At 58.4% G+C, this 23160-nt stretch overlaps 1 protein-coding gene across 2 annotated transcripts; it reads left to right on the forward strand.

Moving 5' to 3' along the window:
• Positions 1-794: 794 nt before the first annotated feature.
• On the forward strand, positions 795-23160 carry Sh2b2 (SH2B adaptor protein 2). 2 transcript variants are annotated; one of them, XM_048368795.1, is made up of 9 exons: positions 795-871; positions 10704-11419; positions 15631-15732; positions 16842-16933; positions 18778-18869; positions 18945-19112; positions 19824-20032; positions 21840-22011; positions 22511-23160. In XM_048368795.1, the coding sequence occupies exons 2-9, from the start codon at positions 10733-10735 to the stop codon at positions 22837-22839; spliced, it is 1851 nt and encodes a 616-aa protein (XP_048224752.1). In that variant the 5' UTR covers positions 795-871; positions 10704-10732; the 3' UTR covers positions 22840-23160. The 2 variants fall into 2 exon arrangements, with proteins under 2 accessions (XP_048224752.1, XP_048224744.1); XM_048368787.1 differs by lacking the exon at positions 795-871 and adding an exon at positions 2087-2344.

The raw sequence follows: 23160 nt of genomic DNA on the forward strand, positions 1-23160 counted from the left end.
CATCCTGTGTTCTGACTCCAGGGGCGCCTCTAGCCATACCTCGGGAGCTGTGCGGGCCCCAGGTGTGGGAGCACACCCTGGGACCCAAGGAAGATCTCCCCAATTCTCTGTCCTCAAGATTTCCCCAAGCAGAGCAACTCTTATCTGCAGTTAACCAGCAAAAATCTGGAAGTGGGGTTGTGATTCAAGGGGTAGAGTCCAGGCTTGTGAAAAAAATTAAAATGGGAACTGCAGCCTCTCATTGAGAAGCCACCAAGGCAGTGGCTGAAACCACTGCATGAAGCTGAGCTGTGTGACATGGTCTGCTGGGGCCACATCAGCCCCCAGGGGACTCCCTGCTTCCCTTTATAGTTGTGTCTCCATGGGTGTCTGGCCTGTGTCACTTCCCCTCGAGTCCCCACCGGCCAGGCAAGTGGAGCCTGGAGCCACCAGGGCCCGAGTGCCAGTCTTGAATCCCTGAACTCATAGCTCCAGGCTACCCCATCCCCAGTACACCCCCCCCCAGACATGACAGGGGATACCTCCAGGCCTACATCCATTCCTATCAGGTTTAGTTCTGAAAAAATCAGGGCTTCTGAATCTGTCTTTGATGGCAGGGAGGGGGGTGTCCTTCCATCAGCACCCCTCATCATACATCCGTCCCATCAGAGCCCCCTGCATTCAGGGACCCAGAATGAACCTGTCCCCCGTGAATGCTGTTCTTAGCCAATCACCCAGTGGGGGACCTCGCATCAGTTCCTCCTGTGGCCGGTCCCTAGGGAGGGCGTTCCTCCTTACTTCCTCCTCCTGTCCTGCCCTGGCCACTCATCTTGGAACCCTCTCTGACCATCTGACAGCCCACCAGCAAGCCCAGACCACCATCCAGAATCAGGTTAGACCCATACAGTCCAGTTGCCTACAGCCAGGGACAGACTGTCCTCTCTTCCCTTCTTCAGGCAGCCAGCTCTCCCCCTTCCCTCCCCTCCTCTCCCCCCTCTCCTCTCCTCCCTCCCCTCCTCTCCTTCCCCTTCCCTGCCTCTCCTTCCCCTTCTCTGCCTCTCCTTCCCCTGCCTCATTCATGGGTGTCCTGGTTCCCAGCCAGTGCGGCCATGGCCCAGGGCTGGTCGATGGCTGGACTGGCGCCTAAGCCTTCATTAAGTGTTTGCCGGCTATGTCTTGCTAGGGGCAGCTGGCATGTGGTGACAGGGAAGGGGCTGCGCCCAGGCCTGGCCACTTTCACTGTTCTTAATGGAAGGCAGGGCCAAGGCCAGCAGGTGAGGGGCCCTGACCGGTCTCCTCATTGCCAGCGGCACTGTACATCACTGCTGGTCCAGCTAAGTAAAAAGCTGTGAGTGGCTTTGGCCCTACAAAGGTCATAGGCCACAGCAGGTGTGAGGGGGGGAGCCAGCAGAGGGTGGAACTCTCCCAGGGGTCCTCGGGGCTGAGGGTGGGCGAAAGAGGCCGGGGATGGTGACCGCTAGCCCAAGACCGCCGGGCACTTCCTTCCGGGACTGCTGGGGTTCCGCCACCTCCTAAGCCTGCTGCCCCACCACCACCACCACCACCCCCCCCCCCCGCCGGCGCCAGGGTGGCCGTGCGGCCTGCGGGGGCCGGCCAGCCCCGGATCCCCAGGCAGGAGCCCGATCCCCGGGCCCGTGCCGGAGCCTGGCAGGGGTGAGGAAGTTGGGGTCCCCGGTGACCCCCGGCTCCAGGCCGCCCTGTCCCCTACAGGCGAGGCCGGCAGGTGAGGCTGCGCTCCCGGCCCTGGGGTCCCAGGGGTCCGGGAGAGGGGGCGGAGTGCGCCCCGGAACTTCGCAGAACCGCACGCCGACGGGCTCGGTTGCGACATCGCGACCTCCCGGGGGCCCAAGGTTCCGTGGCGAAGGGTCCGCCGCAGGACGGGAGGACGCGGCTAGGCGGGGCGGGAGGACGTCTGGTGGGCGGGAAGGGGGCGTGGTCGGAGGCGCGACGCCAGACCACCGGCGGGGGAGCGAGGGGGCGGGGCCCGAGGCGGGGCGGGGCCTGGAGGCGTGCGTAGGGCGGGGGCAGGGCCGGAGGCGCGCGCGAGCGCGCGGGGGGCGCGAGTGGGACGCGCGCCGCGCGGGGCTGGGCTCGGAACGCGCGGGACTCGGCAGCCTGCTTGGAGAGCCGCGCGGGGAATCGCGCCGGAACCACCGGGTGCGCCCAAACCATCGAGGCTGTGGAACCGGGGAAGGAGGCACCGCCGTCGCTATCGCTAGGTCTCGCCTGGAGGAAGCCCAGCCAGCCGTGAGCCATGAGCCACCGGGCCCCGGGAGCCCGGCCGCGGTCCGGGCAGCGCTCTCCCGGCGCCCCGGCCCGAGCGGCCGCAGCTGCGCGCCTGTAGGTACGGCCTGCCGGTCCTCGGTCCCCGGCCCCGGCCCCGGCCCCTCACGCCCGGTCCTCGGGTCCCGGAGGGCGTGTGCGCACCGCCGCCCCGGAGCGCGGCCGCACGCACGGGGCTGAGCTGTCGTCTTTGTGTGCGCGGGTGGGAGGGGGCGCGCGGCGGAGCGGCCCCGCCGGGGCGCCGGACCCCGGCCCTTCCCGGGGGGAGCGGGGCCCCCTCCCTCCCCTCGCCGCAGCTGCGCCCCCGCCCCCTCGGGCACCGCTGGACCCCTGGAGGAGGGCGAGAGCTTGGGGGCCGGAGGACCCCTTCCCGGCTGGGGTCTCCGGGCTGGCGCGCCCTCCGCCTGGCCCCAGCCCTCTTATCCGAGGCCACCAGCCCCGCCCCGCCCACCCGAGCTACCCTGCGGCCCCCGGCCGTGGGGAGGATCGCCCGGGGCGCCCAGAAAGCCGGCCCCTTTAAGAAGGGGCGGTTCGTGCCCTCCATTCAGGCCCTCGGGCCTCGCCATTGATGAACCTGCGGGCAGCGCGGCCGGAACTCTCTCGCTCAGCGGCGGGGCCGGAGCCGGGACCCCTCCCCCTCTCCCTCCCTCCCACCCTCGCTCCTCGCCCCCCTTCCCGGGCAGCCCGGAAGCGGGGTCTTAGGCAGAGGAGTCTACAGTAACTGGGGGGTCTCGGAGCCTTGAGGGGAGCCCGAGAGTGCCCAGGAACTTGAATCTCAAGGCTGGGGTTAAACCCTTCCTCTGCGCCCACATTATCTCCCCTGCAAAATGGGGGAGCCTTCCTCCTCCTGCTCTGTGACCTGTCAGCAACGCCTCCCTCCAACACAGGACACTGGGCACCGCCAGGTGGGCAGGGGGCTTAGGAGCCATGGTTGCCCAAGGAGGCTTTTGGGGGCTTTGGGGGTGGTCTGAAGGCCCCTATACTGCCTCCATATCTCTTCCCTTCTGGCCTCCCTCCCTATGCTGGAAGCCACTGGTCTGGGAAGTGACAACGTTAGGACAGGTCGGCCACCAATCCTGTTAGGCTGCTGGGGTCCGGGCTCTATGGGGGTCTTGGAGGTATTTTCCCATCAGCTGTTCCTCCTCCTATTCTCCTTTGCGTGGGGAGGCAGGGGGTTTTGATGTACTGAAGACTTGAACTCAAGGTCTCAGAGCTTTCTGGGCTTTTTTCCATTCACAGCTCTGCCACTTGAGCCAAGCCTCCAGCCCAGCGTTTTACTGGTTAATTGGAGATAGTCTCAGACTTTTCTGAGATACTGCTCAGTCTGACTTTGAAGCCTGATCCTCACAGCTCAGCCTCTTGAATAGCTGGGCATGAGCCAGGAGCGTTTCATTTCCTCATCCTTTATTCTATTTTATTATTTTTTAATTGTTTTAAGCCAGGGTCTGACTAAGAGGCCCAGACTGGCCTAAAGATCATCCTGTCTCAGTCATGTACTGGAATTATAGGCATGGATCCAGAACCTCTACCCCCAGCCTCCAGAGTCCTCCCCACCACCCCCCTTTAGTGTGTGATAGTAGCCACCAGCTGGGGATGCCAATAGCTGAGTGGCTGCAGGTAGCCAAGGGTTAATGCCTACATTTTTCTTGTTCTTATTGTGAAAAATCTGCCTAAAGTTTCCAAACCCCTCTTCCCTACTTAGAGCAAGTCTCTGGAGAGGATTTCCAACAGCTTAGGACTTGGCTTCCCTTGGGGTGTTGGGGGTAGGGCCTGGGCCTTCTAGAGACAAGCGAGCAGACGCTGTCATTATCCTAGTAGGCCTGTGGGTTGTTGCTACTAGTGTTCCTAATCTGAAGGAGGTGAGATCATGCCTGCAAAGTCACCGGGCCCACTGGCAGGGTCTCCCAGCCATTCCCCAGGGGCGGGAGCCTGGGTCCATTGCCTTGCATGGTCTGCCCAGCTTGGATCTGGGGAAGGGGAGTTAAGTGCAGTCCCATGCAGCCTCCTCTCCTAACCCTGGTGTCCATGTGAGGCCACGTAGTGGCCAGGCCTCTCCCGGTCCCAGTTAATTCTATTTCTCTGGCAGTCTGTCCCCAAGGATGGCAGGTGTGACCTCAACACAAGGTCACCACCCACACCTGCTGAGGTAGAGTGAGGCCTGGAGGGCTGTATGGGGGAGGGCAGTGTCAGTTGACTCCTCTGCATTCTCCAGATGCTTGAGGCCCTCTGAGGATAGGGGTCACTTGCAGTCCAAGGTGGGGGGGGGTGAATCCTGTAAATTTGGGGCCAAGGACCAGGCCCAAGTGAGGTTCAGGACACTGGGGGAGAGGGAAGGGCCAAGATAGTCAAGCTGACAAGGAGGTGCCTCCTTCTACAGCCCCAGGAGGGCAGGGTGGAGTTGGAGAGGAGCTGGAACCAGCCTAGCCTGCTAACCACCCACAGAGCCTATTGAGGAACTGTCCAGCACTGGGTGTTCATGAAGGAGGATGGGCCTTTTTCTTGATACCCCTGGCATGACTCATGGTTCTGACCCCCAGTCCTTCATACAGGTCCCAGCTTGTGAGTTCCTCAGTTCCCCACCCTCTCAGAGTTCTCCTTGCTTTGGGAGAGCTTTCCCCACTGTGTCCTCGGAGGGGGCTCCTAGGAGTAGTGTGTGCTGCAGGAAGGGGCAGACCGGGGATGGATCTGTGACCCCCTCTCCTGCTCTACCTCATGCAACTCCAGTGAACCTGCCATGGTGAATGCTTTCTTACAGGGAAGATGAGAGAGGACAGAGATGGGAATCAGGGCCATAACCTGATTAGATGGGGGCTCCTCAGAGTGACCTGGGTCACACTGGAGGCTGCCTTGGTAGGAACCGGGGAGGCAGCCTTTGCCCCAAGCAGCTGGAGGGAAAGAGGTGAATGCATGTGTGGTACCAGATGCTTCAGCTTCTAAGCCTCTGTGGAATTCTGGGACTGTGGCTGGCATACTCCTCCATCGTGACAGATGGGAAACTGAGGCCCCAGGAGGCCAAAGGGTCACACAGCTGGGGGGCTGGGGCTCAAATGAAGACCATCTGGCTCTAGATTTCAGCTGTGTGTGTGTGTGTGCGCATTCACGCTTGCACATATGCTGGTACTAGGGCACTGTCCCTGAGCTTTTTCACTGAAGGCTAGTGCTCTACCACTTGAGCCACTGCTCCACTTCCAGCTTTTTTTGTTGTTGTTTGGTTTGGTTTTTTGCCAGTCCTGGGGCACTGTTCCTGAGCTTCTTTTGCTCAAGGCTAGCACTCTACCACGTGAGCCACTGCTCCTCTTTTGGGTTTTTCTGTGTATGTGGTACTGAGGAATCGAACCCAGGGCTTCATGCATGCTAGACAAGTACTCTACCACTAAGCCACATTCCCAGCCCCACTTCCAGCTTTTTAAATTGGATTGATTAGTTGGAGATGAGAGTTTTTCCTGTCCTGGCTGACTTCGAATCTTGATCTTCAGATTTCAGCTTTTACAAATTCCCAGTGTGTCAAATGAGTTTGCAACTGGCCAATGCAGTTGCTGGGGTCCAGAAACAGCAGGGCTTGTAGAGGACCCCCCCCCCAAACACACACACTCAGAGGGTGAGTTGTACAAGAGGCACTAGGGTGCTCTAGGCTTCCCAAACATGCTCCTGTAAGGGATTGTTGTACTAGGGAGTGAGCAGGTCACTTGGCCCTACTGGACAGCTCTGAGAACAATGCTGAGAGAGGCCAAGACCAGCCCCTGCCCAACTCAACCATGTAAGGGCAGGGCCCTAAGAACTCTTAATCTACCAGAGTGCTCCCCCCCCCCCCACTGTTTTACAGCAAAGTCCCAGTCAAGGGTCTTAGGTCCCCACCCAGGACTGCAGTCTGAGCTGGGCTATATAACAAGACTGAAAGAAATCAGAAGACAGAAAGGGCTGGAGAAGGTGAGGGCTGGGATGGCCTGAGAATCAGCACCCAAGAGCCTGCTAGGGAGCCACTTGGGGTGGACATATGGCTCTCTGTGCCCTACGTGGAGAGGGTACTGAAGAAGCTGGAGGGGACGGGCCCACAAGGTCCAGGACAACAGCAAAGAGGGAAGGGGAGGCTGTACACAGGACAGGGATTCATGGGGCCAGGTGCGTCCGTTTACCCGAAGGCCCTTCTTCATGTGTTGGGGCCCCTAAAGAGGCCTCAGCTTACCCGTATGGAGGGGACACTGCCTAGGTGCCCTCTATGGCCTGTCCAGCTGGCGGCTCCTGGGATGAGGGGCCGTGCTCATGCAGAGCAGGAGCAGGGTCCTGGGAGGGGGAGGGGAGTGTCCCCTGGGGAAGTGGCTGTGACTCCTGTCGAGCCCCTCCCCATTGTGGGCGGGATCACTGCCCATCCCGCCCACTGCAGGCCTATCCGTTGGTGTCTGCCCATTAGTGGAGTAGCCTGGTGCTCATCAATATTTTATGGAATGACCGGGCCTTGGGATCTGGAACTGTGGGAGGGGGAGGCTAAAGACTAGGGTTTTTTTTTTTCCATTTCCAATTGTCAGCTCTATTTTTACCTCCGGAAGCCGTCGCCCCCTCCCCCTTGGGTCTGTGTCTGGCTGGCTCACCACAGGGGTCTGTCTGGGGCCTGGCTGAGCAGGGAGGAGGGGCCCCAGCGGGATAACAGCTGGACAATCTTCCATGTCAAAAGAGTCAAGGACCCTACTTCAGAATCAGGTGCCCTGTGGGGGCCTGTGGCTCATGCCTGTCATCCTGGCTACTCCTGAGGCAGAGGTCTGAGGATTGAGCTTCAAAGGCAGCTCCGGCCACAAATCCCTGACACTTATCTTTAGATAACCAGCACAGAGCCTGAAGTGGAGCTGTAGAGCACCAGCCTTAAGTGAAAAAGGCCAAGCAGGAGTTCAGGGTCCTGAGCTTGGATGATGAGCCTGGGTTTCCCAGTGGTGTCTCACCCACTTCTTCAACCTCCCAGGGGCCCCTGGAGCAGGGCTGAGACACCGCAGAAACCGAGGGTGCAGAATCACAGGGCCCAAGGCCAGAAGGCTCTGGGAAGAAGAGGGCTATGTGTGGTGTGAAGGTAGAGGAGTATGAAGAGGCTGAGGAGGAGGGAAGTCAGAGATGGGAGGAAGGGGCGGGCTCAGTTTTCAGATTTTCCAGGCTCCCCCCTACAGTGGGGACAGATTGACCCCTTCTAGTCTGCTTCTGGAACCTATGGGTTCTGTTCTTTCCCACCCTGCTTTTTCACCCATAGTGACTGGGCAGCAGCCTGGCTGGACAGGAGATGCTTCCTGTTCCCCACGCTCCTAGAGGCTGGGGAGCCATGTCCACGGCTGCAGGTGGATCAGAACCTTACAAAGCCCCTTCTCAGGAGGCAGAGACAGGAAAATCGTGGTTTCAGGCCAACCTGGGGCAGAAGTTAGAGAGATCCTATCTCAAAAATATAACAGGTATAGCCATGCTTATCTGTGACCCAGCTACTAAGGAGGCTGATGTAGAAGGGGCTGACTGAGGCCAGCCTGGGCCACAGCACAAGGCCCTCTCTGAAAAGCTAAAAGCAAAAGGAGTGGGTATGGGGCTCACATGGCAGGGCGCTTGCCTCGCAAGCACCCAGCCTGAGTCCCTCATAACCCAAAAGATTAAGAAAAAGTGGTTGCAGGGTCTGGGAATATGGCCTAGTGGCAAGAGTGCTTGCCTCATATACAGGAAGCCCTGGGTTCAATTCCTCAGCACCACATATATAGAAAAGGCCAGAGGTGGCGCTGTGGCTCAAGTGGTAGAGTGCTAGCCTTGAGCAAAAAGAAGCCAGGGACAGTGCTCAGGCCCTGAGTCCAAGCCACGGGACTGGTAAAAGAAAAAGAAAAAGTGGTTGCAGAGTTCACCTCACTTCCAGGGAGAAAAGCACACTCAGGGGTTCATGTGAGGTAGCGTCTATCATCCAGGGAGTCAAGGGTCAGGCCTTAGGCCTAGCTCAGCCAAGATCTGTACACTCAGTGCTCATGTCCCCTCCCCAGGGCTTGGCGTTCGTCTCTGCATTTGTAACTCTGTGCAGGGTGTCCTGCTACCCTCTCCACCCGGGAAGGTTTCTTCTCTCCCACCTCCTGGAGGAAACTCCCTGACCCCTCTGGCCCTACCCTTAGTTGGGTGGGGGGGTGTCTCTGGGGGAGCTCTCCCCATCTGGAAGCCTCTCCTAGGCTCATGTTCCACCCCAGGTTGGGCCTGTGGTTGTTAACAGCTGATCTATGGCTGAGGCTGCCCCAAGAGAGGGAATTTCCCAGGTGCCCTGGGGTCCAGAGGCCTTGCCATGAGCCGGGGAAGTGGGGCGGCTATTTTTACCTGGCGTTTAATTACAGGGCTTGGCTCCCACAAGAGATTGGAGATCCTGGTTTGTGGTGTTTTTTTGTTTTGTTTTGCTTTTTCAGGAGCCAAGGAAGGGGGGAGGGCAGGTCAGGAGCTGAGATTATGGGAAAGTAGGTGAGCACCAGTCCCTCAGAAGAATGGGTCTTTCCTGGGCTCATTGTGGTGGTTCACGCCTATAATCCCAGCTATTTAGGAGGCAGGGTTATGAGGATCTTGTCTGAGGACAAGAGGGGCAAAAGCTCAAGATCTTCTGAAAAACTAAATGCAAAAGCACTGGGGCATGGCTCAAAGGTATGGGGCATGGCTCAAAGGTAGAGCACTTGCTTGCCAAGCACAAAGCCCTGAATTTGATTTTTACTTTAAAAAAGAAAAATCACTGTTGACCCTCAGACAAACGGTCCCCAGGGCAGAGCCTCTTCCCTACCTGTACCCCCTGGGGGATCCTCACCCTAGCCTGGGGTGAAAATTACCAGAGGAAAATGGAGAGGGGAGGGGTGTGCACAGCTGGCTAGGTCTGCTCCCCCAGGGATGCTAGCCACCCTGAGTGACAAGGATGGAGTCCCTAGTGACTGACACACTGAATGTATCCATTCCAGTGGGGAAGGAGGGGGTTGCTGGGCAACAGAGGAGGATGCCGGGGTAAGGAGACAGCAGAGAGTGCTGGGAATGTGGCTTAGTGGTAAAGTGCTTGCCTAGCATGCATGAAGCCCTGGGTTCAATTCCTCAGCACCACATAAAGAGAAAAAGCCAGAAGTGGCACCATGGCTCAAGTGGTAGAGTGCTAGCCTTGAGCAAAAGGAAGCCAGGGACAGTGCTCAGGCCCTGAGTTCAAGCCCCAGGCCTGGCCAAAAAAAAAAAAAAAAAAAAAAAGATAGCAGAGATTCCTGAATCTGTGCATCCTCGAGAAAGTCTGATGGAGGTGTGGTGGTACATGCCTATGATCCCAGCACTAGGGGGCTGGAGCAGGATAATCGAGTTCCAGGCCAACCTGGCTCTAGTGGCCCAAGCTTGTGATTCTAGCTACTCAGGAAGCTGAGATCTGAATATCATAGTTCAAAGTCAGACCAGGCAGGAACGTCCAATAAGACTCTTACCTCCAATCAACCACCAAAAAAGTCAGAAGTGGAGCTGTGGCTCAAGTGGTAGAGTGCTAGCCTTGAGCACAAAAGCCTAGGGACAGCACCTAAGCCCTGAGTAGAATCCCTAGGACTAACACATACAGACACACAAAGTTCCAACCCTGAGCTGTACTCCTAGCTACTCAGGCTTGAGATCTGAGCCGTTAACTTCAAAGCCAATCTGGGCAGAAAAAATCTGAAATTCTCCCAAAAGAAACTCAGGGACAGTCTGGCCCAGGCCCTGAGTTCAAGCCCCAGGACTGGCCACAATAACAAAAAATCCAAAAGTGGAAGTATAGTTCAAGGAGTAAAATGCCATCCTTGAGTGAAATAGCTCAGGGATAGCACCCAGGCCCTGAGTTCGAGCTTCCACTACAGGCACAAAGGAAGGAAGGAAGCAAAGAAGGAAAAAGAAAGAAAATCCAGTTCCCTACGTGGATGAAGATATTGCTGAGGTCGAGGCCATCTTTAAATGCCTCCATCCAGTGGAGCACATGGGTCTGGATTAGCCAGAACACCTTGTCTTTGTATCCAAGAAGCTGTGTGGCTCCAGGCCTGGCAAGGGGTTTGCAGGTTCAGCCATGGCACGCCTGTACCCTACTTGTCGCTCGATCCACTGAGCACCTGAGGTTAAGTCCAGCGGGGACGTAGCTGCCCCTGCGAGACTGCCAAAATCGGGCCCCTGCCATGTGGAACTGGCACTTCCACCCGAGCAGATACACAGCAGTAGGAGAGGGTGGCAGGCCAGGGGTCCCCGGGCCCGCGGCTGGCTGGAGCTGGTGTTTAGCACTGGTCGGTCGATTGGTGGATCCAGGCTGTGGGACAAGTGTGATAGTTGAGCAAAATCCGAAGGAGGCTTGGGAAAGCCGGGCCTGAGTGGAGGCCCTGGGGTGGGAATGGGGCTGCGGGAGGCGAGTGGGGAGAGGCTGGGTGGGAGGTGGCACAGTGACCCTCTCTTGTGCCCAGCTGCAGGGGGCTACGATGGGAGCGGAGCCATGAATGGTGCGAGCCCCGGCGGCGCCCGCAGCCCGGCCCGGGTGCCCGACTGGCGGCAGTTCTGCGAGCTGCAGGCGCAGGCGGCCGCCGCGGACTTCGCGCTCGAGTTCTGCCGCTTCCTGCGAGACCACCCGGCCCACGACGGCCCGGACGCGGGCGCCGCCTTCGCGCGCCACTTCGCCCGGAGCTTCCTGGACGCGTTCGGCGCGGAGGTGCGACGCGTGCGGGGCGGCGCGGGCGAGGAGGCGGCGGCGGAGGAGGAGGAGGCGGGCGCGCCAGAGCCGCTCCGGGCGCGCGGCCGCTGGCGCAGCTCCGAGGACCTGGCGGACGGGGCGGACGCGGCGGCTCCCCGCGCCCGCGGGCGCAAGGGCTTCTCGCTGCGCCACCTCGGGCTGTGCGTGGCGGACGGCGTGCGCGACCTGTGGCACCGGCGCTCCGAGCCCGACGCGGGGCTCCCGGAGCCCCGGGAGCGCGGCGAGCGGCGGGCGCGGCGGCTGCGGCTGCCCCGCGCTTTGGCCGGCAGGGCGGAGCCGGCGGACGTGCAGCGCGAGGGCGCACTGCGCTTCATGGTGGCCGACGACGCGGGACCCGGCGCGGCGCAGTGGCACCGCTGCCGCCTGCTGCTGCGCAGGGCGGGCGCCGCCGCTGGGGAGCGCTTCCGCCTCGAGTTCTTCGTGCCGCCCAAGGTGAGCGCGGGCCCGGGGGCACGGGGGCACGGGGAAGTCTGGAGCGCTTCCGCCTGGAGTTCTTCGGGCAGCCCAAGGCGAGCGCAGGCACCGGGAGCGGGGAGCGTGGCGGGTGCCCATATTGGCAGGTGGAAATAGTCGGCATAGTCTGGAGGCCGCCGGGACCCGCCCCCTCGTAGCAGGGCGCCCGGAAGCTTTTTTTTCTAGGGTGCTCCTGTTTCCACCCCTCTGGACCGTCAGAGCCCAAGGGGCAACACGGGGGCTTCTCCGGACCTGCCTGCTTTACTGGATGGGGCTGTGGGTCTCCGTGGCCTTCTGAGAGCCTGCCCAGGGCCCCCTGACTCACGGATGGACACCCGGCGGAGAGTGTAGCCTGTCCCGGCACAGCTTGCTCTGTCCCCACCTCGCTCTTGGGCTCAAGAATGGGGGTGGGGTGCCACTGTTCAAGCCTGTAATCCCAGCTACTCAGGAGGTTGAGATAGAATCCATCCAATCATCATTTTTGGTGGGCGGGGTGTGGGGGGGGCTAAACTCATGGGCACTGTCCCTGAGCTCTTTTGCTCAAGGCTAGCCCTCTACCACTTGGAGCTACAGCACCACTTGTGGTTTTCTGGTGGTTCATTGGAGTTCAGTTTCACAGACTTTCCTGCCCCAGCTGGCTTTGAACCTCCATCCTCAGATCTCAACCTCCCGAGTAGCTAGGATTATAGGAGTGAACCATCATTACTTGGTGAGACTCTTACCTCCAGTTAGCCAGCAAAAAGCCAAAAGTAGAGTGGTGGCTCAAGTGGTAGAGTGCTAACCTTGAGTAAAAAAAACTAGGAGACAGCACCCAAGCTCTGGGTTCAAGCCCAGTATTGACATCAGAAAAGGGGGTGGGATGTGAGAAGTGAGGGTGTGGAGCCTCTGTGCACTGGAGGCTTGTGCTGACATTGCAGTTGGAGACACCCGGCACCTGCCCATCCTGGGGTCCACTTACTCCCTGTCTCCCTAATTGCCCATTTTAGCATTCTCTGTCCTTGGGGGGTCTCTGCATGCTCCTCCCCACCTCTCCTGCAGGTAAGGGATCCCAAAGCTGTGTGCCCATAGAGCCTGGAGAGCTGACCCCCACCTCTGAAGAACTGTGCCCCCAAACCCCAGGGCTTTGTGCCTGCCCAAGCCACTGCCCTTAAGTCCCTGAGGCACATCTGAGGCAGACACGAGGACTGCCCCTCCATGAGGACTGCTTGCCCTGGGCCTCGCTGCCCACAGCCCTGAGCGGCAGTCACAGCTGCCGGCCTGTTAACAGCCACGTGTGCTGAGGGTGAGTGGCTGGCTCTGGCGCGCCCTCCATTGCTCCCTGGGGAGCCTGCCAGTTCCACAAAAGGCTCCTGAGGGGTCTGCAGGCCCTTCCAATTCTGAGGAAGTTCAGAGGCTTCTTAGCTTGCTTCTGCCTCGCTCTTACTTCTTGCAAATGTTAGAGCATATTTTGGCACTTGGGAGTGATGTGATGGAAGAGCAGTATGTTACACAGTGGCGTATTGGTTTTTTTTTCTCCTGGTCCTGGGGCTTGACCTCAGGGCCTGGGCACCATCCCTGAACCTCTTTGTGGTCAAGGCATGCGCTCTACCACTTGAGCCACAGCACCACTTCCAGCTTTTTCTGAGTAGTTTATTGGAGATAAGAGTCTCACGGCCTTTCCTGTCCAAGCTGGCCTTAAGCCATGATCTCAGTTCTCAGCTTTGTGAGTAGCTGGAATTACAGGCATGAGCCACTGGTGCCCAGCTGTGTTAGGCTTTTTGATGTTGTTGTTGCTATAATAAAACACCTGAGGTGGGCATTGCATTAAGAAACAAGGTCTATTTCACTCTGCTTTGGAAGTTTTAATGTCCAGGTCTTGGCCTCTGTGAAAGTCAGGGCTGGTCTCAATCGGTGTGGCAGAGGGATAGAAGGGAAATGGGCATGTAGCCAAGTGTATAGTGGCCTCACTTGACAACACGTCACTCTTCAGACCACCAACCAGGTTCCCTTAAGAACTACATTAATCTCTTCCCAGCACAGCATCCAGAATTATCCAACCACCTTCTACAAGCAATTGCCTCTTAAAAGTTCTACCCTCTCGTCATGCCACTGCCCTGGGAACAGGTCCCAGCCCTGGCTCGTACCTCGGGGTCCAGGAGACTGGCCCCCAGCATGAGGAGTCTCTAGAGCACCCCACTGACACGCCCCCTTACCGATCTGCCCTGGCCCCTGAGAGCAGTCAGGAGCTGGGGGTATGCGGGCTCAGGCATCATTTCCTGACATCTTTAGACTTCCTCTCACAGTGCTTGATGTCCCACGTCAAGTCTCTGGCTTCCTGACCTCTTACCCCTGCAGGAAGAGACCCCATGTCCCCTCATGGCCGTATGCTAGGCCAGCCTTGAGGGTCTAAGAAGCAGTGAAAAGCAGACATAGTGGCTCAGGCCTGTAATCTCAGCTATTCAGGAGGAGGCAGAGATGGAAGGATTGCTGTTTGAGGCCAGCCCAGCTCCTCCCCCCGATCTCAACAAACAAGCCTTGCACAGTGGTACAGGTCTGTTAATCCCAGGTAGATGGAAGTCATAGGTAGGAGAATGGTGGTCTGAGGCTGGCTCAGGCAGAAAGCAAGAGATCCTGTCTGAAAATAACTAAGGTAAAAAGGGACTGGACATGTGGCTTAAGTGGTAAAGCACCTTCCTGCCTAACAAGCATAAAGTCTTAAGTTGAATCTTCAGTACTGTCAAAGTAAGCAATGAAGCTGTCTGTGACACTGCACAAACACCCGCCAATTTGGGCATTTCCTGGCAGCCACCAGGAAACTTGTAACCATATTTGCAGGACTGGATGCAGATTTGAACTGGGTGAGCTCCTGGAGCCCTGGTGTGGAGCTGGGAGGACAAGCTAGAGACAGGTGTGCCTGGAGAGCCGGCTTCAGATACCAGGCCAGGGACCACACCCGAAGGTCCCAGACCAGGCCTACACAGCGGCCTCTGCACCCCACTTGCAGCTGAGGCCCTCCCTCACTGCCCCAAGCCCAGCCCTGGGCCTGCTGAAGAGTGGCCAGACCTGCCAGGAATTCCCAGCTGCCTGAGCACTGAGTGCGCCCTTCCTTTTCCTCCTGAGAAAGTCCCTGAGCCAGAGTCCAAGCCCTGCCAGGAAGCCCCATCCTGGGCTGCTTCAGGGGCCTCTGGGCCAGGACAGGAGCCCAGAGCAAGGCCCCAAGTGCCCCCCATGGCACCCTGTCACCCCAGCTTGGGTGAACCCTGCAGTGTGCTGGGACACGAGTGCCCGGCCCTCACTTTGGAGAGTGTAGCTGGAGGCAGGAGGCCGCTTTCTTTGGTGTTTTTTTGTTTTGTTTTGTTTTTTGCTAGTCCTGGGCCTTGGACTCAGGGCCTGAGCACTGTCTTTGGCTTCTTTTTGCTCAAGGTTAGCACTCTACCACTTGAGCCACAGCACCACTTCTGGCCATTTTCTATATATGTGGTGCTGGGGAATCGAACCCAGGGCTTCATATATACTATGCAAGCACTTTTACCACTAGGCCATATTTCCAGCCCCCCAGGAGGCCACTTTCTTTTCTTTTTCTTTTGCTAGTCATGGGGCTTAAACTTAGGTCCGGGGCACTGTCCCTAAGCTTTTTTGCTCAAGGCTAACACTCTACCACTTCAGCCATAGCATAACTCTGGGCTTTCTGGGAAGTTACTTGGAAATAAGAGTTTCATGGGCTTTTCTGCCCAGACTGGCTTCAGACCACAATCCTCAGGTCTCTGTCTCTTGAGTAGCTAGGATTACAGGGGTGAGCCACTGGCCCTGGCTTAGCATGTTTTTAGTTAACTATCAAAAAGCTGTAAGTGGAGCTATAACTTGCGTGGTAGCAGGCTAGCCTTGAGTGAAAAACATAAGGGACAGCACCCAGGCCCTGAGTTCAAATCCCAGTACCAGCACAAAGAAATTTTTAAAAAGGAAATAAAAGCCCAGGTTGGGTGGACACACTGGTCACTGGGTGGCCCAGTAGGGCTCAGAGGTCAAGGACTCAGATGGCTTGTCATGTAACCATGGAGACAGTCCCTCCACTTCCCCAACTGCGAAACAGGGTCATACCTCCATGCCAGGTTGTCCTCAGCAGTCTAAGCAGAGGGCAGTACTGACCTTGGGAGCTGGGAAGGGCATGGTGGGTGTCATGAGCCCCTCACCAACCCCTCCTGGCCTTGCAGGCCTCCAGGCCAAAGGTGAGCATCCCCTTGTCAGCCATCATGGAGGTGCGGACCACCATGCCCCTGGAGATGCCTGAGAAGGACAACACATTTGTGCTCAAGGTAAGCCCGCCCGGTCCCAAACATCATCTGGCTGTTGCAGACCATGTTGGGGAAAATGGACCCCCCAGCAGCCAGGAGTGGGGAGGAGGCCCAGGGTGCCACAGCAGGCACCCAGCTCATAGCAGGGGCTTGGGTCTCCAGCCCCAGGCCCCCTCCCATTTCCTCCTAGGGACTCATCAAACTTTCACTTCCTCCCCTCCCTGGTCCCCACCACACCAGGCCACACCCACCCCATGGCAAGAGCTGTGGCTGGCATGTAGCAAATGCCTTGTGTCAGGGCACAGGGAGGTGACCAGTGTGCCCTGCTGAGGCCACTTTCTTGGAGCATTTTTGGCCAGGCTGAGTCCCCCCTGGGGCCCAGTTCCCCCACTCAGTTACACAGAACCCCTACCCTCTTCCCAGGCCCTGCCCAGCTTAATGTTCTTGCCTGGCTCTAAGTCATAAACTCCTGTATTCAATGGGCAGTAGGCCATCTCCGTGCCCTGAGTCACCCCAGGCTGGGACTGAGGACATAGCCCTGCCCATCTGCTGGGGGACCCCTGGGCTGCTGATAGGCAAAAGCCCCAAGGCAGAAGGCCTGCCAGTCCTACTCTGGGCCTCAGTTTCCCCATCTGTCCAGAAAGGCGTGGAAGGGGCTCTGTGAGGAGTCCCCCTAGACCGATATTGCATCTTGACATAGGCACAGGACAGGAAGCTGAGAACAGGGGCATCCTACCCCAACGATAGGGTCACATCCTAACAGGCAGGCAGCTGCCGTGTGGCTCTGAGCCTCTAGGGCCTCCCTCCCTCCGGAGTGTGGGGAGGACCCTGCCCATAGGGTGCTGGCAGGTGTCCTGGCTTCTCCAGGCGGTAGGCACAGGGGTGAAGTTTTAGGCACCAAAGTATGATCCCCCCCCCCAACCCAGTGTACAGAGCCAGCTGCTTCCCCCCACTTGACTTGAACCCCATCTGTGAAGGACCAGAGTATAGGCTGGGGACAGTGGGCCATGCTCCTGAGCCAGCAGAAGAGGTCCTGGCTGGACCTCATTTCCAGGTGGGTTGGCTGTCATCTCTGAGCCCAGAGACGCCCCCATGGGGGATAGAGGTCTAGCGCATTGCCCCCTCTGCAGGTGGAGAATGGAGCTGAGTACATCCTGGAGACCATTGACTCTCTGCAGAAGCACTCATGGGTGGCTGACATCCAGGGCTGCGTGGATCCTGGGTGAGTCCCTGTGTGGCTCCTAGGTGGGGGTGGATTGGGTTGCCGCTCCTGGTCCCACCCCTGCTCACCCCAGAATGCTCAGGGAACCATGAAAGGTTCTTGTCCTCATACTTATGGAAGCCTGGAACTCCCAGAAGATGGGCACTGATGAGGCAGCCCCCAGCTCAGAGAAGGCCACAGGTAAGGAAGCACACCTGACCCAAAGCCTAAATGCGAGCCCCACCAGGGGCAAAAGCTGATGACCAGACACCAGTGGCTCACACCTGTAATCCCAGCTACTCAGGAGGCTGAGACCTGGAAGAACAGGGTTCAAAGTCAGCCTGTGGAAGAAAAGTTTGTGAGATTCCATTTCCAATTACCCAGCAAAATGTTGTACTGGAAGTGTGACTTAAGTGGTAGAGCACCAGCTATGAGCAAGAAAGCCCAGTGAGAGTATGAGGTCCTGAGTTCATGCACTGATACTGGCTCGCACACGCACAGCCAAGCACAGCCAGGTGCAGTGGAGCACCGCTGTAATCCCAGCTGCCCAGAGGCAGATGTAGGCAGATTACAGCTCCCAGCAAAAGTGTAAGACCTCACTAAAAACAAACTAAAAGCCAAAGGACCGTGGGTGTGGCCAAGTGGAGCATTTGTCTAGCCAGCATAAGGCCCTGCATTCAATCCTCAGCACCACCCAAAAAAAGCGGAGCATGGCACACCTATAATCCTAGCTACTTAGGAGACTGAGATAGGGAGTTGAGTCCTAGACCTTTGTAGGTAGGAAAGTTTATTAGAACCATCTCCAGATTCACTAGCAAAAAGTGAGTAAGTTCAAATCCTATTACTGCCACGTACACAAGAAAAAGACAGCGAGCAGACAGTGAACACATGTCCACAAGCCTGGGACTTGGCAGGGACACCGGGGCAGCTGTGTGGTCAGGAGAGATCCTCAGGCCAGGTGTGGGAGGGCCCGGGAGACCTGGGCTCCTGGGGGACAGGGTGAGCCTGCCCAGAGGGCGGTGCCATCTAGTGAACAAGTCCACTAGGAAACACAGTTACATTCCAAAGCCAGTGATTGTGGCCCAGCACACTCTGGAAAATCCAATGCTATCCTGTGAACCATCCATGCCACAAACTGAACCCCACATCTTGCTTTGCAGGCAGACTTCAGAGCCAGCAGGGCCCACAGATACCAAGGTCCCAGGGGAAGGGGCTGGCTAGGCCCCGGTGCTGGGCCCCCAGAGTTTAGTGGGTAGAAATTTTATTTTTCTGCTAATACTGGGGCTTGAACTCAGCGCCTGCCTGTACATTGTCGCTTAGCTTTTCCCACTAAGAATGATGCTCCAGGCTGGGAATATGGCCTACTGGAAGAATGCTTGTCTCCTATACGTGAAACCCTGAGTTTGATTCCTCAGTACCACATATATAGTAAATAATCAGAAGTGGTGCTGTGGCTCAAGTGGCAGAGTGCTAGCCTTGAGCAAAAAGAAGCCAGGGACAGTGCTCAGGCCCTGAGTTCAAGTACCAGGACTGGCAAAAAAAAAAAAAAAAGAATGATGCTCTACTAACTTGAGTCATAGCTCTACTTCTGGCTGGTTGATTGGAGATCAGTTTCACAGACTTCCCTGCCCATCTGGCTTCAACCTCGATCCTCTGCTCTCAGCCTCCCAAGTAGCTGGGATTGCAGGCATGAGTCACTACACCCGCCTTCAGAATTTTCTGCCTTAGGGTATTTGTCTGCTCACGCAGTGACCTCACAGGTGAGGAAGGCAGAGCAGCCTTGGCCCCGCACTGGGACTGGGGCGTGGCACTCAGAGCAGCTCAGGCCCCACAACCGGACATGTTGTTCCCTGTCACCTGCACAGGGACTGTGAGGAAGACACCGAGGTGGCCTGTGCCCAGGGAGGCTGCCTGGCCAGCCGCGTGGCCTCCTGCAGCTGCGAGCTCCTGACAGAAGGTAGGAGTGGGGGACAGAGGTGGAGGGGTCGGACATGTGGGTGAACAGACGGAGGGACATGCCTTTCGCCTGCAGACACGCCCCGGCCCCCAGAGACGACGGCAGCCATGGGTGCTGTGGTGACTGCCCCACACAGCCGGACCCGAGACACGATGGGAGAGTCCCTGCTCCACGTCCCACTACAGACCTTCCTGCAGACCCTGCAGTCCCCAGGCGGCAGCGGCAGCCATGACAGCAGTGCAGGTGCCCAGGGCCCTCCCTGACCCCCTGCAGGGCCCCACGCTGGCACAGGAAGCATGGGCACCCTCTAGAGCCCTTGGGCAGCCTGGAACACAACCTTCATTCTGCTTGGTCCACAGTGCTTCTTCCTTCATCCAGTATCTGGGCACCATAGAAAATGCTGGTGGGTGGGCTGGGAATATGGCCTAGTGGTAAAGTCCTCGCCTCATATACATGAGGCCCTGGGTTTGATTCCTCAGCACCACATATATAGAAAAAGCCGGAAGTGGCGCTGTGGCTCAAGTGGTAGAGTGCTAACCTTGAGCAAAAAGAAGCCAGGGACAGTGCTCAGGCCCTGAGTCCAAGGCCCTGAGTCCAAGCCCCAGGATTGGCAAAAAACCAAACAAACGAAAAGAAAATGCTGGTGGAGCCAGGAAGGGTGGCGTACTTCTTTATCCCAGCACTTGGGGAGACTGAGGCAGGATGGGAGTCTGTGTTCCAAGAAAACAAAGTCATGCAAAGGGTTGGAACCAGGTTTGAGAACCTGAGACTCTGACTTGATTTGTGTGTCTGACTGGCAGAATGACTCATAGGTTGACCTTCCCCACTCTGTGCCTCAGTCTACCTCATATGGTTAACTAGTGAGGGACTGGCTCTGCCTAGTTCTAACATCTCATTTACTTATTTCCCCCCTCTCTCCCTTCACCCCTCACACTGTCTCCCTGCACCCCCCAGGAGAGGAAGGCACAGAGCCGGACCCCGAGGCTGAGCCGGGCCTGGAGCTCTCCGACTACCCCTGGTTCCACGGGACCCTGTCACGGGTCAAGGCTGCTCAGCTGGTACTGGCTGGGGGGCCCCGGAGCCACGGCCTCTTCGTAATCCGCCAAAGTGAGACGCGGCCTGGGGAGTACGTGCTGACCTTCAACTTCCAGGGCAAGGCCAAGGCAAGCATGCATGTGGGCTGCAGGGCAAACACGCAGCCCAGGCAGGCTCAGGTATCCAGGTGTGACAGGACTTCCCATGAGCCAGCCCATACTGGCCATGGGAAAGCTAGCGGCCAGGCCAGTGTGAGACCTGAAGCTGACAAGTCCTTCTGTCGCGGGGCACCAAGAAGCACATGGCATGGGTTTCTGAGAGCATTCACCCAGTCTAGTGGAGATAGTGTGGGGTCAATCAAGGCCCCCTGAACCCCATCTGTTGCCTGTCCCACCTCCAAATACCCGTTCCTCTTCTCCGGTTGCCCTTAACCCCACTGGGGCTCCAGCTCTGTACTCAGAGCAGAGACATGAAGGAGACACCAACGGGCCTAGAGGATTGCACCAGCAGCTGCACGGGATCCAGTGGGGGCAGCAGAGGGGCCCTGATCTGCGACGTTGGGGAAGACAGGGCCAGGCATGAACAGAAGTGTGCTCCAAGGAGTCATGGCCCCTGTGAGCCATGATCACCTACACGCAGGGCAGACAGCAGAAAGTGCAGCTCTAGTATGCCGCAATCCCTGTGCCCTCCCCACACTACACAGTTCCCATAAGGAAATAGATCTGGCCTTGGCACCCTCCAGAACCTGGGTTTCTGGCAGCCCCTGCAGGAGAGAGAAGCACCCCAGGTCTCCTGCCACAGCTGGCAGCTGGTGGTCAGTGTCTGTCCACCAGCCTGGCTGTTTCACTTCCGCTGGCCTCCAGTGGGCCCTGGGCTCCGGGCAGTGCTGGCTGGCACTGTCTAGGCTCAGCTCCTGGGAAGGCAGCTGGGAGAGGCATCAACGCCGTCCCTGGCAGCTGGCAGTTTCCTTCTTGGCTTTCCAAGGGAGCTGAGGAGAATCTGACACATGCCCAGGCCAGGGGCTCACATGGTGCCAGGGCCACCAAGGGCCGGACAGAAGGGAAAGCAGGATGGGCAGGAGACAACACTGAACTCATGCTTCCATTCTTCCCAAATGGTGGGGATTGTCCTTTCTGATAAATTAGGGGTAGGAAGGACAGGGACCTCCAGCCCTGGCTGAGAAAGAAGATTCTTTTTTTTTTTTTTTTACTCTCCCTACCACCCCCTTTCCACAGAGGTACAGCTGTTTTGGCCCTCAGATAATAGATGTCTGGAAGGTTTTCCAGAATGTACAGGTGTCCCTCTGCCTTACCTCCACCTGCCCCTGGGGTCTAGCTGCCTCCAGAGGCCCTGCCCAGTGAGGCCTGTCTCTCTGTCTATATAGATCCAAACATACTACAGTTTTCCTCAGGCTGTGTGCCTGCCCTGGCTGCCATTCATGTTCCCACAGTTCTGCACACTGTTCCTAGTAACTTTCTGCCCTGCCAAGTGGCAAAACTCACCCACAACCTACGTTTGTGTAGATAGCAAGACAGGCTCTCCTTCCTGGACCCCGCCTCTCCCAGCCCCTAGCTTCCAGCAGTCACACACACACAAGTTCTCTCCCTGTGTCTGTTTCCCCATCTCCCACACAGTCCCTATTCCTGAAGTCTTTAGAGGGGGACATAGTTCATTGATGGGTTGAGTGGCAGGAGCCTGGGCACAGCTTGGGGCAAATACCTGTACCCTCCATGTCCAGCCTAGCTGTCACCTCCCCCCTTCCTCCCACATCCTAGGAGTGACCCCCCCTCACCCCCAGGAAAGGCTCATGTGAAAGCCCCAGGTCCTCATCCAGTCCCTTTGGCCTCATGGAGGCCTAGGCTCCCAACAACCCCAAAGACACCAGGCAGGTGGCCAGCCAGGTTCACCCCCACCATTCCCACCTTGTGTTCACAGCACCTGCGTCTGTCGCTGAATGGCCACGGCCAGTGCCATGTGCAACACCTATGGTTCCAGTCCGTGCTTGACATGCTCCGCCACTTCCATACCCACCCCATCCCACTGGAGTCTGGGGGCTCGGCTGACATCACTCTGCGCAGCTATGTACGGGCCCAGGGGCCATTACCTGGTAAGATGCCCCTACACCTGACCTATGGGATAGCTCAATGGCCAGCTGACACCAGGTCACCTGGCCCAGGGTCTCAGGCACATCCCATCTCCCAGGCTGGCTGCAGCCAAGTGTGAGCTATGGGGGACCATCAGTAGATACAGGATGCCACACTCACTGCTCACACCTGTAATCCCAGCTACTCAAGAGGCTGAGATCTTTGGGTCAGGGTTCAAAGCCAGCCCAGGCAGGAGTAAATTTATCTCCAGTGAACCACCAAAAAGCCAGACGTGCAGTTGTGGCTCAAGTGGTAGAGTGCCAGCCTTGAGCACAGGAGCTCAGGGACAGTGCGAGGCCCCGAGTTCAAGCCCCAGGACCGGGACCAAAACAAGAACGGACCCAGGGACTGGGGGGTGGGAGGGTGCGCTGCCCGGCGCGGACAATCCTCCCGCACCCCGGGCGGTACACGGGGCTGCGGGGCGCGCACGGGGCTCCCGCCGACCGCTCGCCTCTGTTGTAGACCCCGGGCCGTCGCCCAGCGTCGCGCCCGCGGCCCCCACCTGCTGGGCCGAGCCTGCGGGCCAGCACTACTTCTCCAGCCTGGCCGCGGCCGCCTGCCCGCCCGCCTCGCCCTCGGAGACCCCCGGAGCCTCCTCCTCGTCCACCTCGTCGGCCTCCACCGCCTCCGTGCCCGCGCCCCCGCGCGCCGCCGAGGGTCCACTCAGCTCGCGCAGCCGCAGCAACAGCGCCGAGCGCCTGCTGGAGGCCGCGGCTGGAGCTAGCGAGGAGCCCGCGGAGGGAGCGCCGGGCCGTGCGCGCGCCGTGGAGAACCAGTACTCCTTCTACTAGGGCCCGCGCGGCTCGGCCCGCCGGCCTCGGACGGGCTGCGCCCATAGGCAGCACTGCCCGCCTGTCTGTGGTGGGCCACGCCCGACCTGTGCGCCGGCCGGCCTACCCCTGGCGGGCCGTGCCCCATTGGCCGCATGGCCTGCCTATCTGCGTCAGGCAACGCCCATTGGCCGCATGGCCTGCCTGTCTGCGGTAGGCTGCGCCTGATCGGCATCTTGGTCCGCCCACTCACGGCGGGCCACGCCCATAAGCCCCAGCCTCTGGTTGTGGTAAAAGGGAAGCTCTTCAGTGAAGATAAATGTTTATTAAAGAGCCTGTTTT

This window comes from Perognathus longimembris, chromosome 1, assembly GCF_023159225.1.
Source record: "Perognathus longimembris pacificus isolate PPM17 chromosome 1, ASM2315922v1, whole genome shotgun sequence".
NCBI classification, from domain to species: Eukaryota; Metazoa; Chordata; class Mammalia; order Rodentia; family Heteromyidae; genus Perognathus; species Perognathus longimembris.